At 45.3% G+C, this 15,361-nt stretch overlaps 2 protein-coding genes across 2 annotated transcripts in view; both read right to left on the minus strand.

Moving 5' to 3' along the window:
- Positions 1 to 15,361, minus strand: part of h2ac14 (H2A clustered histone 14) — a 1,193,713-nt gene that overhangs the window by 341,234 nt on the left and 837,118 nt on the right.
- Positions 3,650 to 10,450, minus strand: LOC101730715 (oocyte zinc finger protein XlCOF7.1-like). The gene is made up of 6 exons (XM_031892998.1): positions 10,334 to 10,450; positions 10,086 to 10,223; positions 9,855 to 9,987; positions 7,758 to 7,992; positions 7,459 to 7,598; positions 3,650 to 7,374 (listed from the first exon to the last, which is right to left on the minus strand). Exons 1-6 carry the CDS (start codon positions 10,448 to 10,450, stop codon positions 5,759 to 5,761), a joined length of 2,379 nt encoding a protein of 792 aa, XP_031748858.1. The 3' UTR covers positions 3,650 to 5,758.

The raw sequence follows: 15,361 nt of genomic DNA on the forward strand, positions 1-15,361 counted from the left end.
GTGATTTTGCATTACTACTTGGGAGTTGTTGCCTTTCCTTGGAACAAAGAAGACCTCCTTCCACATTAGACCCTTTGTTATTAAACTGTGTGACTGGCCCTCACTTATTTTGCGCCATCAGTCACTTGCTTTACATTGTCCCACGCTTTGCGTCTGCAAAATGCCTCTTTATATGTTGGGCTCTTGCGATAGTTACACCACTGGGACCTCCTTTTATTTAGTTTGCTTGGGCACGCATTAGCTTTGTGGCCCTTTTGGTCGCAGTTGTAGCAGATAAAGTTAAGGTCTCCTCTCTGCCTTGCAGGTGTCCACGAATGCTCCGTGCGTATTTTCGGCGACATCGTGCAACATTGTATTGTCGCGCCAAATACAAAAGTTTCGGAATAGATTCAAGCTTCGTTATCGTGACTTTCCTTGGGCCGGGTTGGAGCTGCAGAGTGCCATTGAGCCCTATGGGAGGCTTTCCTTGGGCTGGGCTGGAGCTGCAGAGTGCCATTGAGCCCTATGGGAGACTTTCCTTGAGCCGGGTTGGAGCTGCAGAGTACCATTGAGCCCTATGGGAGACTTTCCTTGGGCCGGGTTGGAGCTGCAGAGTGCCATTGAGCCCTATGGGAGGCTTTCCTTGGGCCGGGTTGGAGCTGCAGAGTGCCATTGAGCCCTATGGGAGACTTTCCTTGGGCCGGGTTGGAGCTGCAGAGTGCCATTGAGCCCTATGGGACGCTTTACTTGGGCCGGGTTGGAGCTGCAGAGTGCCATTGAGCCCTATGGGAGGCTTTCCTTGGGCCGGGTTGGAGCTGCAGAGTGCCATTGAGCCCTATGGGAGGCTTTCCTTGGGCCGGGTTGGAGCTGCAGAGTGCCATTGAGCCCTATGGGAGACTTTCCTTGGGCTGGGTTGGAGCTGCAGAGTGCCATTGAGCCCTATGGGAGGCTTTCCTTGGGCCGGGTTGGAGCTGCAGAGTGCCATTGAGCCCTATGGGAGACTTTCCTTGGGCCAGGTTGGAGCTGCAGAGTGCCATTGAGCCCTATGGGAGAATTTCCTTGGGCCGGGTTGGAGCTGCAGAGTGCCATTGAGCCCTATGGGAGACTTTCCTTGGGCCGGGTTGAAGCTGCAGAGTGCCATTGAGCCCTATGGGAGACTTTCCTTGGGCCGGGTTGGAGCTGCAGAGTGCCATTGAGCCCTATGGGAGACTTTCCTTGGGCCAGGTTGGAGCTGCAGAGTGCCATTGAGCCCTATGGGAGACTTTCCTTGGGCCAGGTTGGAGCTGCAGAGTGCCATTGAGCCCTATGGGAGGCTTTCCTTGGGCCGGGTTGGAGCTGCAGAGTGCCATTGAGCCCTATGGGAGGCTTTCCTTGGGCCGGGTTGGAGCTGCAGAGTGCAATTGAGCCCTATGGGAGGCTTTCCTTGGGGCAGGTTGGAGCTGCAGAGTGCCATTGAGCCCTATGGGAGGCTTCCAAAATCTGCACTGAAGGATCAAAGTCGGAAAGGTTTTCCCGTTGTTTACGATCATTCGGTACGAAAATTTCGTGACTTTCAGATCACCAATGCGATATTATCGTGACTAATATGATTTTTTCGTAAGAATTTTCGTGATATTTGTGATCTTCAGAAACTATCGTATCCAATCCGAATTTTTCCCATTCGGGATTCGACCTCGTGATTTCATGAACGAAGCCCCTTGTGTGATATGGATAGCAAAGGGTTTAAATGAGAATCATTGCAAGTAACAGTCCCTCACTCTCTCTCCGGCTGTCTCAGTGCTGTTTCTGCTCGTATGATACAGTCTGTAGTTGCAGTTTTCTGAAGAGGCGTTAGCTCTGTGTGTGAGATAAGTATTCGTGGCTCGCGTGGTTCCTCAGGATTTGCAGGGCTTTCCAGCCATCATCAGCTGCTTCTCTCATAATCACAGAGACTTTTATCATCCAAGAATTGAACTAATTCAGTATAAGCTCCCTCTTTCGTACTTCTGTCCTCGTCTGAGTCTGTAGCACCTGAGGGTTCGTGCAGGACGGTTTCTTTAAGATTCATCAGGAGCAGATGGCCTAGAAACGTTGTCTCCCAAAGTTCATAATTCTTTACATCTCCGTCAAATAGCAGCCTGCTCCCTCCGTTTCCTCCATCTCTCCTGGGCCCATAACCTGTCGCCATTACATTAACATTTATTTATAAAGCGCCAACATATCCCGCAGCGCTGTACAATAAGTGGGTTACATACATTGGGCATACAGAGTAACATATAAAGCAATCAGTAACCAATACAAGAGGTGAAGAGGGCCCTTCCCAAAAGAGCTTACACTCTACAAGGAGTAACATATAAAGCAATCAGTAACTGATACAGGAGGGGAAGGGAGCCCTGCCCCAAAGAGCTTACACTCTACAAGGAGTAACATATAAAGCAATCAGTAACCGATACAGGAGGGGAAGAGAGCCCTGCCCCAAAGAGCTTACACTCTACAAGGAGTAACATATAAAGCAATCAATAACCGATACAGGAGGGGAAGAGAGCCCTGCCCCAAAGAGCTTACACTCTACAAGGAGTAACATATAAAGCAATCAGTAACCGATACAGGAGGGGAAGAGAGCCCTGCCCAAAAGAGCTTACACTCTACAAGGAGTAACATATAAAGCAATCAGTAACCGATACAAGAGGTGAAGAGGGCCCTGCCCAAAAGAGCTTACACTCTACAAGGAGTAACATATAAAGCAATCAATAACCGATACAGGAGTTGAAGAGGGCCCTGCCCAAAAGAGCTTACACTCTACAAGGAGTAACATATAAAGCAATCAATAACCGATACAGGAGTTGAAGAGGGCCCTGCCCAAAAGAGCTTACACTCTACAAGGAGTAACATATAAAGCAATCAATAACCGATACAGGAGGGGAAGAGGGCCCTGCCCAAAAGAGCTTACACTCTACAAGGAGTAACATATAAAGCAACCAATAACCGATACAGGAGTTGAAGAGGGCCCTGCCCAAAAGAGCTTACACTCTACAAGGAGTAACATATAAAGCAATCAATAACCGATACAGGAGTTGAAGAGGGCCCTGCCCAAAAGAGCTTACAGTCTTCTGATTAAGAGACAGGGTAACCGCTATGGGATATCTGAGCATTCATTGAGCATTAAGAAACTGCACACAGACACCAGGCTCCTCCTCCTTCAGGAAGCCTCAACTTTATTAACACTTTTGCATTAACAAACAGACATTGTGTCACATGACACTAGATCAGTGTTAAATCCGTATGAGAGCGCACATATTTTATTGCATAGCTTAACACATTCTCTTCTTTTTTTTAAAAAAAAATTCCCCAAATTTTGTGTCAAATTGTGGGGAGCGATTGTTTGGCTTCAATTTGACATTTGTGTGTGACATCACTTTGGGGTTACACTAGGCTGACCTGATAGGGAACTGAAGCCTGTCTGTGCTTGTGTGAGTGCAGGGCTGTGATTGGCTCTCCCCCTCCTACTGTGCTTCTGGCAGGGACCGTTAGGACACGCCCACCCCTCATGTGAAACCCAGACAGGGACCTGAGAGGATCTATAGGGAGCTCCAATAAAGGGGCCATTGTTACAGATAGGGTTAATGTTTAGCCCAAAGGGAAACCAGCACCGGATATTATTCATAATTGCCTACAGGGTTAGGGGTTTCCCATTTATCCAATATGTCTCATTTACGATTTCGTCCTGAATCGTCGCCCCCTTGTCACCCAGTTCTTACCTGCACTTTATCAGCCCCGGCCTTAAAGACTCCCCTTTCCCTCCTTCCCCTCTCTAGCGCCCCCTACCTTTCCCTCACAAAATCATCAGCATTAAATTCTTCCCCCATTGATCAGGTCTCTGAGATGATATTTTCCTGCTGGAGGAGGAAGCTGGATCCTGGGTAGATAACTTACTTTGCTGCAAGTCCCCAGGGATCTATGATACCAGTCTGTTTCTGTTGGCTTTGCGCTGTTAGTTTGCCCCAACTCTGCTGCCCTCAGTTCCTGTGCCGCTTCCCCAAAGCAGCCGCTGCCTCCGGTTTCTCTAGCAGAAAAAATATCATCTCAGAGACCTGATCTATGGGGGAAGAATTCAAAAACTGCTGCTGCCTTGTGAGCAGGGGCTGATAAAGTGCCGGCAAGTACAGGGTGACAGGGGCAAAGATCCAGGGGCAGGAAGGAGTGCAGGGCAGAGAGGGCACAGGATCTCCATATATGTGTTAGCAATAAAAGTTTCCTCTTAAACAACATCAACGTCTCTGATCTAAGGGGCCCATTAAAGCTCCACGACAGTATCACGGGGCCACAATTGTTTATTCTTTTTCTGCTCTATGGCTCCCATGGTACAACATTCTGCTACTGGCTAATAATAAAAAAACATATATTCAATGTTTTATTAACAAGCATGAAAAACAAATTTAAATAGCACCAATAAACCGGACTGACACAAAGGCTTTTCACAAAACTGATTTAATGTAAAGAGACCCTTTATAGGATAATGGTGTAACCCCCTTTCCTTTCATCTCAACAAATGCCCCATTGGAAATGACATTGGGTTAATAATGACAAGATGATGTTATAGGCTTTATATTTACCCAGTAAGACAGTGATCCCCAACCAGTGGCTCAGGGGCAACATGTTACTCCCCACCCCCATTGATGATGCTCCCAGTGGCCTCAAAGTAGTTGCCCATTTTTACATTTCTGGCTTGGAGTCAATTTTTGGAAGAACAGAAACAGTTTTTCTCCAAATAGAGTCTCCTGCAGGCTAGCAGGCCCCATGGGGATACCGAATAGCCAATCACAGCCCTTATTTGGCATCCCTAAAGAAAGATATCCATGCTTGTGTGGCTCACCAACACTTTTTACATGTGAATGTGGCTCATGAGTGAAAAAGATTGGGGATCCCTGTAGTAAGAGCATATGTACCCGGCAAGTCATTCCCAGCTGGGTATATTCCCATTATATTACCTACTGTGTGAGCATTAGGGAACAGCATCTGCCCAAGTGATACCCTGGGGGGCTCGTACCCCTTGGAATATGTCCCTTCTTGTTCAATAAAACCCAGAATATTATCTGTTGGGGGGAGGGGGAGATATATCCCAGAGGGCTCCTCAGTTCCCAATGCAGAGCCAGTGCCATGGGAAGGTACTTATGGTGCATTCTGCTTTGGTGCCCCCCAGTCTCAGAATTGCCCAGTGCCCATCAGGTGACTGCAAAGTGTTGGTCTAAAAGTCCTCATACACTGGCAGACTCTTGAACCCCAGACTCTTGAACTAGGGTACAAAGGTCCTCAAGGCAGTGATCAAACAAGATTTACTGCCTAATAAAGCCCCCTGTAAGCTGATAGGGTGCATAGAGGCTGCCTAATAGCCAATCTTAGCCCTTATTTGGCACCCCATTACTTTTTATTGTGCTTGTGTTGCTCTCCAAATCTTTTTACATTTGACTGTGGCTCACAAGTAAGAAAGGTTGGGGCCCCCTGGTCTAAGGGTTCTCTTAAAGAAACATTTTATGGTGGACATAAAAATATTTGCCTGTTGCATCATTTGTAAAACAAGTTTACAGTTTTTCTCATGTGTGAAAGCGTGTTTTTAGACTACTGTTCAATACAAATCATTTTCCTTATTCAGAAAATGATTTTTCCTCTGTGTGAGTCGATCAAGGTTAGATCGATTTGTAAAACATTTCCCGCATTCACAAGAAAATGGTGCCTCCCCTGTGTGGCTTCTATGATGAATTTTAAGGTGCCATTGGTTTGAAAAACATTTTAAACATTCAGATCAATAAAAAGGTTTCTCTTCTGTGTGGGTTCTATGATGAGTTTTAAGGTGCCATTGGGTTGAAAAACATTTCCCACATTCAGAACAAGAAAATGGTTTCTCCCCTGTGTGAATTCTCTGATGACGATCAAGGTTAGATCGATTTTTAAAACATTTGCCACATTCAGAACAAGAAAATGGTTTCTCTCCTGTGTGAATTCTCTTATGACGATCACGGTGATATTCGTTATAAAAACATTTCCCACATTCAGAACAAGAGAATGGTTTCTCCCCTGTGTGAATCCTATGATGACGAGCAAGGTCACATCGCTTTGAAAAACATTTCCCACATTCAGAACAAGAAAATGGTTTCTCCCCTGTGTGAATCCTCTGATGACGATCAAGGTTAGATCGATTTTTAAAACATTTGCCACATTCAGAACAAGAAAATGGTTTCTCTCCTGTGTGAATTCTCTGATGACGATCACGGTGATATTCGTTATAAAAACATTTCCCACATTCAGAACAAGAGAATGGTTTCTCCCCTGTGTGAGTCCTTTGGTGACGAACAAGGTCAGATTGCTTTGAAAAACATTTCCCACATTCAGAACAAGAAAATGGTTTCTCTCCTGTGTGAATTCTCTGATGACGATCACGGTAATATTCGATAGAAAAACATTTTCCACATTCAGAACAAGAGAATGGTTTCTCCCCTGTGTGGGTCCTTTGATGACGAGCAAGGTGTGAATGGCTTAAAAAACATTTCCCACATTCAGAACAAGAAAATGGTTTCTCCCCTGTGTGGGTTATTTGATGGTGTTTAAAGTCAGATCGGTTTGAAAAACATTTCCCACATTCAGAACAAGAAAATGGTTTCTCCCCTGTGTGGGTTATTTGATGGTGTTTAAGGTCAGATCGCTTTGAAAAACATTTCCCACATTCAGAACAAGAGAATGGTTTCTCTCCTGTGTGGGCTCTATGATGAATTTTAAGGTGAGATTTGTATGAAAAACATTTTCCACATTCAAAACAAGAGAATGGTTTCTCTCCTGTGTGGGCTCTATGATGAATTTTAAGGTGAGATTTGTATGAAAAACATTTTCCACATTCAGAACAAGAGAATGGTTTCTCCCCTGTGTGAGTCCTTTGATGACGAGCAAGGTGTGAATGGCTTAAAAAACATTTCCCACATTCAGAACAAGAAAATGGTTTCTCCCCTGTGTGGGTTATTTGATGGTGTTTAAGGTCAGATCGGTTTGAAAAACATTTTCCACATTCAGAACAAGAAAATGGTTTCTCCCCTGTGTGAGTCCTTTGATGACGATCAAGGTTAGATTGCTTTGAAAAACATTTCCCACATTCAGAACAAGAAAAAGGCTTCTCTCCTGTGTGGGTTATTTGATGGTGTTTAAGGTCAGATCGGTTTGAAAAACATTTCCCACATTCAGAACAAGAAAAAGGTTTCTCCCCTGTGTGAGTTCTATAATGAATTTCAAGGTATGATTTACTTGAAAAACATTTTCCACAATTAGAACAAGAAAATGGTTTCATCCCTGTGTGGATTATTTGATGGCGTTTAAGGTTGGATCGGTTTGAAAAACATTTCCCACATTTAGAACAAGAGAATGGTTTCTCCCCTGTGTGAGTCCTTTGATGACAAGCAAGGTGTGAATGGCTTAAAAAACATTTTCCACAATTAGAAGAAGAAAAGGGTTTTTTACTTTTGTGGGTTCTTTGATGTTTATTACACACATTGCAGCTGTATTTCCTACATAATGTAGTTTTTGTTATGTGAGATTTATGTGGAGAATGGAGGGAATTTTCATCATATTTATTACCCTCCATTTTTAAGATGTTCAAGCTGCAACCCATGATAGGAGTAGGTGTGTCTGTTCCCTGTATTTGTTCTGTAAGGGGATTAATGCTGCAATCTGATTGGTTTCCCCCTTCACATGAAGATTTTTCCTCTTTAATAACAACTGATATATAATCCTCTGCCGAGCTGTTATTCAGGCTGAACCCCATGATAGGAGTAGGTGTGTCTGTTCCCTGTATCTGTTCTGTAAGGGGATTAATGCTGCAATCTGATTGGTTTCCCCCTTCATATGAAGCCGCCTCCTCTTTAATCCCATTGGCTGGTGGGGGCTGTTCCGCTGGAGAAACATCAGGGTTTGTGAGATTCCCATCATTATTACAACATAAAGTTGCTTCCGTATGTGCTGTAACATCGCTCCCATCTTTATACTCACAGGCTGCTAAAGGGAAGGATAGAGACTGTTATTTATGGGGATCCCAGTGCAGACCTGGCAGTGGGGTTAGTAAGGGCTCATGGGAAGGAGTGAGGGGGGGGGGGATACCGTTACCAGCTAAGGAGATCCCTCTGTTACAAGTAAAACAGGCTAATAGTAATCTTAGCGCTAACTCTCCGTTACGTAATATTAACATCAGGCAGTTCAGGAACCTACTGGGAATGATTCTCTTTTGTAATAACTAATAACACTGAACTCATCTCTAACACTTGTGTGTGGGGGGGGCATTTGGGGAACAGTGATCCCAACATGGTCCCTTTGGGATAATGCTGCAGAGACAGCTCTATAAGGGAGGAACTAAAACGCTGGATTTTAGCCGTGCAGACTGTGCCAGTATAAGGGCATCTCTGCAATGTGGCAGCTGGGAAAGGCTTTTCATAGGGTTAAACACAGAAGGAAAATGGAACATCTTTAAAATGTTGCTTAACAAGTATACAGGTCAGTATATTCCCCTTGTAAGCAAGGAGAGGCATCGCAAAGCAAAACCTTTATGGCTGAATAAAAGTGTTAGTGTCGGGGTTGGTAATGTTTAAACACGTAAGTTAGCTGGGGCAGCTGTAATTAGCAGATACATGGGAGCCAATAAAGCAGCAAAAACCTAAAGTAAAGAAGGAAAGTGGTATTGCAGCAAGGATAAATATGTATCCAAAATTATTTTTTATATATGTAAAGAGCAAACAGAAGCAAGAAGGGGCGGGACCCTCATTATCACAGGGGGGTCAGTTGGTTCATGAGAACAGGGAAAAAGCAGAAATTCTAAACTGTTATTTTTCCTTCGTTTGCAAAACTGAGGAGCCGGCTAATGAAGGCTGCATTTTTAATAGCCCCAATTCTAGAAATATAACAAATGATGCACGGGTCCCTCAGGGGGGATTTAAAGAGAGAGTTGAACATGTAAAAGTAAACAAAAGTCCAAGACCGGACAGGATGGGATTTAGGGCACTAAATAAGCTTAGGTGCCATGGCGCCGAGAGACTGGCGAATTGCTAATGTGGCGCAGATTTTCACAAATGGACCCCGTACTCAGCCTGAAAACTATAGGCCTGTTAGTCTGATATCAGGGGTAGGAAAGCTTTTGGAAGGGGTAATAAGGGATAGGGTACTTGAATACATTGCAAATCCCAATACTAAGTTTCTGCTGGTATGGGTTTATGGGTAACAGATCTTGCCAGACTTATTTTATTGTCTTCTATGAGGAGGTGAGCAGGAACCTCGATGCTGGAATGGCAGTGGATGGGATATACTTTGCTAAAGCACTACAGTAATTAATCAGCCCAAGCCAACCACAGCCCCCTAGCAGGGAAGATCTGTGCCCCCAGTAGCCCCCCATCTCCTTTTCTGGTGATTCCCAGTACATGCTCTGTGCTGCTGTCAGTTACTGAGCTTAGGGGCCGACTCACAATATACTGTATATATAGATTATACATGTAACAGTATAAGGCTGATTAGCCATTTGGAGTCACATAACATGGCAGCTCTGAAACAAGTGCAATTATCATCAGAATTCGCTAATCAGACTCGTAGCATCAGTTTATGACAGTCCAGCCTCATTTCCTGCTTCCCAACAGCTGCTCAGAGCCCACTGAGCATGTGCACTGCCCCCGACAGCTCTAACAGAATCCAAGATGGGGAGCTCCTGTGACAACTGTAACGACCTATATCATTACTACTACAGAGATGCAGCCACAAGCTCAATTTCCTGATGGCTGCGCCCTCCAAACACAGGTGGGAGTGGTTAAGAAAAAGCTTCTAAAAACACCTGATATCCTGCATTCTATGCTCTGTATATGATAGAAACCATTACTCACCCAGTGGGCGGAGCTGCCGGGGCTCCTCCTCCTCCTCCTTTATCCCTTCCCTGTAAAGGGCCTTGTTTCCTTTTATATACTCCCACTCCTCCAAGGAAAAATAGATGGAAACATCCTCACACCTTATGGCAACCTGGCACACACAATGTTACAGTCATCCCCCAGCCAGAGAAAGGGATTATCATACACTGTTACTAAACAATAAGGGGGGATTGGGGGGGCCGCACCCACCTCTCCAGTCAGCAGCTGGATGATGTTGGAGATGAGTTCCAGGATCTTCTTGTCATTTTCCTTCTGTATGACGGAGCCAGGGGCATGCAGGGCCCCCAAACCCACAGTTGGGCTCTTCTTCTTAGGGATGACGTAGCCCTATGTATTGAGAGGGAGAGAGAATGATGAGTGTGTAACGCAGCAGAGAGACCCCCTTTGTACAGACAGACAGTCTCTTCTCACTGTGCCACTCACAGTGCCCCCCTCACCTCTCCAGTCAGCAGATAGATAATCTCCAGTGTGAGATTCAGGATTCTCTCCTTCCGCTCCTCATTTTTATCCTTCTTCCCCATCACTGGGTCACTCGCTTCCTCCCACATTCCCATTGGCTCCTTGTGGGAGGGAGGGGCCTGGAAGTGGAATTAAGCACTTACACATTTCTATAGGGGATTATTCCCAGCAATATCCCCCAAAACAATTCCAAGCAGGGAATAGAATAACTAGTCTAGCCATGGGCTGAACTACCAATCCCACAATCCCCTGTTAAACTTCCCTCTAATGATGCAATGTCTGCCAATCAACACTTTCCCTTTCCTGCCAAGAATGGGCCCCTCAGTGCTTCCCCTCAGGCTGCAGGGGGGCCTTGGTACCAAATGGGAGAGGAATTCACTTATGGTGGGTGGGTTGGGCTTGGAGCTGCCACAGAAACTGCACTGACTCAGTAGCAAAGTGTCCCTGGGAATCAGCTCATGTGTTGGGAACAACAAGGTAACACTGCTCCTTTAGTGCCACCATTAGTGCAGCCCCGCTCCCTTACTCACCTCTTTCCCACACTGCTCTGCTGCCTGTAGCTGTGAGGGAGGGAACTGAGGAGCTGGGACACTCACTCATTGGCTGGGAGGGGAATGTGGGCGGGACAGAGAGCGGCAGAGAAGAATGATTGGATCAGTGAGCACAAGGGCGGGACACAGAGTTAGGGACAGAGGGAAAACTCACAGACTGCAGAGTTAGGGACAGAGGGAAAACTCACAGACTGCTGTGTAAGTGTAAAAATGACAAACGAGTTTATTCAGTCAGGAAGTTGCTGAAAACCAGTAACTAAGGCAACCAAGCAGCACTAGCAGCTGAGGTGCGGTTGGACACACGCAGGGTTAAAGCCCTGCTACATACTGTGAGGCACACTGTCAGCACACCCAGTCACTGAGCCGGAAACATTTGGGTGCAGCACAGTAAGGGAGCTGTAAAGCTGCAGGGAATTCTGGGATATGTAGTTTTTCTAATCCCCCCATGTAAGTATTATGTGTGGGAAGGTTCCCATCCAGGCCGGGGTATCTCTGTAGTAATAAGTCACATCAACTGGACTTGCTGTGTTTGAGACATTTCCCCAGTCACCTGACTGGTTCCCCCAATCAGAGGCTCAGTAGTGCCTGTGGGTTACAGGTTACCAGGCAGGGGCAGGTTTATTCGTTAGTTCCCTGAATCTGCCTCTTTCCCCCCGGTCTCTTGGCACCCAAAACCATTCTGTCGCCATTCTGATTAAGAGACAGAGTAACCGCTATGGGATATCTGAGCATTCAGCCTCTTTTAGACAGAGGAGAAACTGCACACAGACCCCAGGCTCCTCCTCCTTCAGGAAGCCTCAACTTTATTAACACTTCTGCACTAACAAACAGACATTGTGTCACATGACAGCGGATCAGAGTGGGGTCTGTATGGGAGCACATATATTATTGCATAGCGTAACCCCCCCCCCATACCACACAAAGACGTATTTATTATAACTGTATAATACACCGGCTCAGACACCAGTTATGTCATTTGCAAACTCTTCCAGTTTCAACTTTGTTACCGGTTTAGTCATAACATCTGCTGCCATTTTGTTTGTGGAACAAAACTCTGGGCTCATCTTTCCCTCACTCAGCGCAGATCTAAGAAACTCGTATTTGATATCGACGTGTTTGAACCTAAAAAAGCTACTTTAAATAGGATGAGGGTTTGCACACAAGAAACACAAGCGCAGTGATAGTATTAAACAATATAGTCCTTTATATAGTATACAAACGATTTAACAGCAGTCAATTTTAATTGCAAGATTACAAAAAAAAATAATACATAAGATAATACATACCACAAAATGACACACAGGTTAGCGGATACACTTGCCAAAGATGAGAATTACCCCAACGTTTGGGCAAAGAGCCTTTCTCAAGGGGCCACACCAGAAAATGCTGATACTGGAGCCTCTATATCCATTTTACATACCAACCAACCACATAATCATTCATTGTCAACAGGCAAAACCTTGTATTATCTCTGACTTCCCTGCAGTATATGCCATAAAAAAGCCTGAAAGCTTTTCACTTCCAGAGCACCGTGATCCAAGGGTTTCACAGATAATACAAGTGATTGAACATGTGTTTGCTAAACATAAAGTTGGTAAAATGCAGGGGGAGGAAATTATTCCCGGAAGGGCTCATGCACTTCAAAAGCAGTACCCTCTTCCAAAAGACAGTGAGTAGTGATGGGCGAAATGTTTCCCCAGGCATGGATTCATGGCGAATTTCCGCATTTCGCCATTGGCGGATTGTTTAGCAAAACGGATGAAAGAATTTGCCGCAGAAAAATTCACCGCACGTCCAGAAAAGAAAAGTTGCGGGTCAAAAAAGAATAGCCGCAGGCGTCAAAAAAAATAGCCACGGGCGAAAAAAAGAATAGCTGCGGGTAACAAAAGAATAGCCACGGACGAAAAAAAGAATAGCCGCGGGCAACAAAGAATAGCTGCGGGCAACAAAAGAACAGCCGTGGGCGACAAAAGAATAGCCACGGGCAACAAAAGAATAGCCGCGGGCAACAAAGAATAGCTGCGAGCAACAAAAGAACAGCCGTGGGCGACAAAAGAATAGCTACGCGTCAAAAAAGAATAGCCGCGGGCAACAAAAGAACAGCCGTGGGCGACAAAAGAATAGCCACGCATCAAAAAAGAATAGCCGCGGGCAACAAAAGAATAGGCACGCATCAAAAAAGAATAGCCATGTGAAACAAAAGAACAGCCGTGGGCAACAAAAGAATAGCCGCGGGCGACAAAAGAATAGCCGCGGGCAACAAAAGAATAGCCACGTGTCAAAAAAGAATAGCCACGGGCAACAAAAGAATAGCCACAGGCAACAAAAGAATAGCCGTGGGCAACAAAAGAATAGCCACGCGTCAAAAAAGAATAGCCACGGGCAACAAAAGAACAGCCATGGGCAACAAAAGAATAGCCACGGGCGACAAAAGAATAGCCGCGGGCAACAAAGAATAGCCGCGAGCAACAAAATAACAGCCGTGGGTGACAAAAGAATAGCCACGCGTCAAAAAAAGAATAGCCGCGGGCAACAAAAGAGTAGCCGCAACATTTTCACTGTTTCGCAAATTTTTCGCCGTTTCGCGAATCTTTTGAAAGATTCACAAATTTTTCGGCAAAGTGAAACAGGACAGATTCGCTCATCACTAACAGCAAACCATTAAGGCTTTGTTATAGCAGGGTTATTGAGTGAATGTGAATCAGTCACTAATTCTCCCATACAAAAACAGGATGGCTCATGGAGACGTTGCCTTGATTATCGTAAGTTGAATTCTGTCACACCTGCTTGTGCACCAGTTGTCAGAGAAACCCCTACCCTTCTTTCCCAAATCCCTCCAAATGCCAAGGTATTTAGTTCTTTAGATATCTCCAATGGATTTTGGTCAATTCCAGTAGAAGCAGAGTCTCAATATAAATTTGCCTTTACTTGGAAAAATCACCAGTACACGTGGAATCAGTTAGCCCAAGGTATGCACAATAGCCCAACTATTTTCCACAAGCGTAGGCTGCCATTTTGTCACGGTTTTCCAAGCCAAACACCATTCTACAGTACGTGGATGAACTTCTCCTCACCACGGAAACAAAAGAGGAACATCTGACCCTTCTCCAGGAACTACTGAGTCTACTGGGAGAGGCTGGACTCAAGGTAAACCCAAACCTTTCCTAGGGGTAAACATTACACCAGAGGGCAAACTTCCTGACAAGCACAAGGTCAATATAATACAGAGACTCAACTTACCAATGTCAAAGACTGCATTACGGTCATTTTTGGGATTAGTTCAATATCAGAGAGACTTTATCCCATACTTTGCTGATGTTGCAAGGCCTCTATATGATCTTTTAAAGAAGGAGGTGGCAGACGATGATATTAGGGCACAGTGGACTGAAAGCCATACAGCGGCAGTAAATACTTTAAAGAAGGCTGTAATGGAAGCATCTGCTCTAATCACACCGGACTCATCAAAGGCTTTCCACTTGGAATTCGCAGCAACGGATCAAGCTTTAGCAGCAGTGTTATGTTGGGAAAAACATGGGAAACTACGCCCGATTGCTTATGGTTCTCGTGTCCTTACTCCAGTTGAATCCAGATATACAGCATGTGAAAGACATTTGTTGGCTACATTTGTTGGCATTACGGCACGTCACCTATATAACTGGATTGCAGGGAGTCACACCGCTAAATGTACTACTGAGACCAAGGCGAGACTCTTATTTCTTCTACACGACTGTCATGGTGGTCCCTCATGTTAATGCAGCGAGATCTGGACATCACAGCCAAACAATCGACACTTCTTCCGGCCTTCCTATTGTACCAAGGCAATTGTTTGGCTTCAATTCGAAATTTGCGTGTGACATCACTTTGGGGTTACACTAGACTGACCTGATAGGGAACTGAAGCCTGTCTGTGCTTGTGTGACTGCAGGGCTGTGATTGGCTCTCCCCCTCCTACAGGGACCGTTAGGACACGCCCACCCCTCATTTGAAACCCAGACAGGGACCTGAGAGGATCTATAGGGAGCTCCAATAAAGGGGCCATTGTTACAGATAGGGTTAATGTTAAGCCCAAAGGGAAACCAGCACCGGATATTATTCATAATTGCCTACAGGGTTAGGTTTTTTTTATTTATTTATCCAATATGTCTCCTTTACGATTTCGTCCTGAATTGTCGCCCCCTTGTCACCCAGTTCTTGCCTGCACTTTATCAGCCCCGGCCTTAAAGACTCCCCTTTCCCTCCTTCCCCTCTCTAGCGCCCCCTACCTTTCCCTCACAAAATCATCAGCATTAAATTCTTCCCCCATTGATCAGGTCTCTGAGATGATATTTTCCTGCTGGAGGAGGAAGCTGGATCCTGGGTAGATAACTTACTTTGCTGCAAGTCCCCAGGGATCTATGATACCAGTCTGTTTCTGTTGGCTTTGTGCTGTTAGTTTGCCCCAACTCTGCTGCCCTCA

The sequence above is a fragment of the Xenopus tropicalis genome, chromosome 9 (genome assembly GCF_000004195.4).
Source record: "Xenopus tropicalis strain Nigerian chromosome 9, UCB_Xtro_10.0, whole genome shotgun sequence".
In the NCBI taxonomy this organism is placed as follows: Eukaryota; Metazoa; Chordata; class Amphibia; order Anura; family Pipidae; genus Xenopus; species Xenopus tropicalis.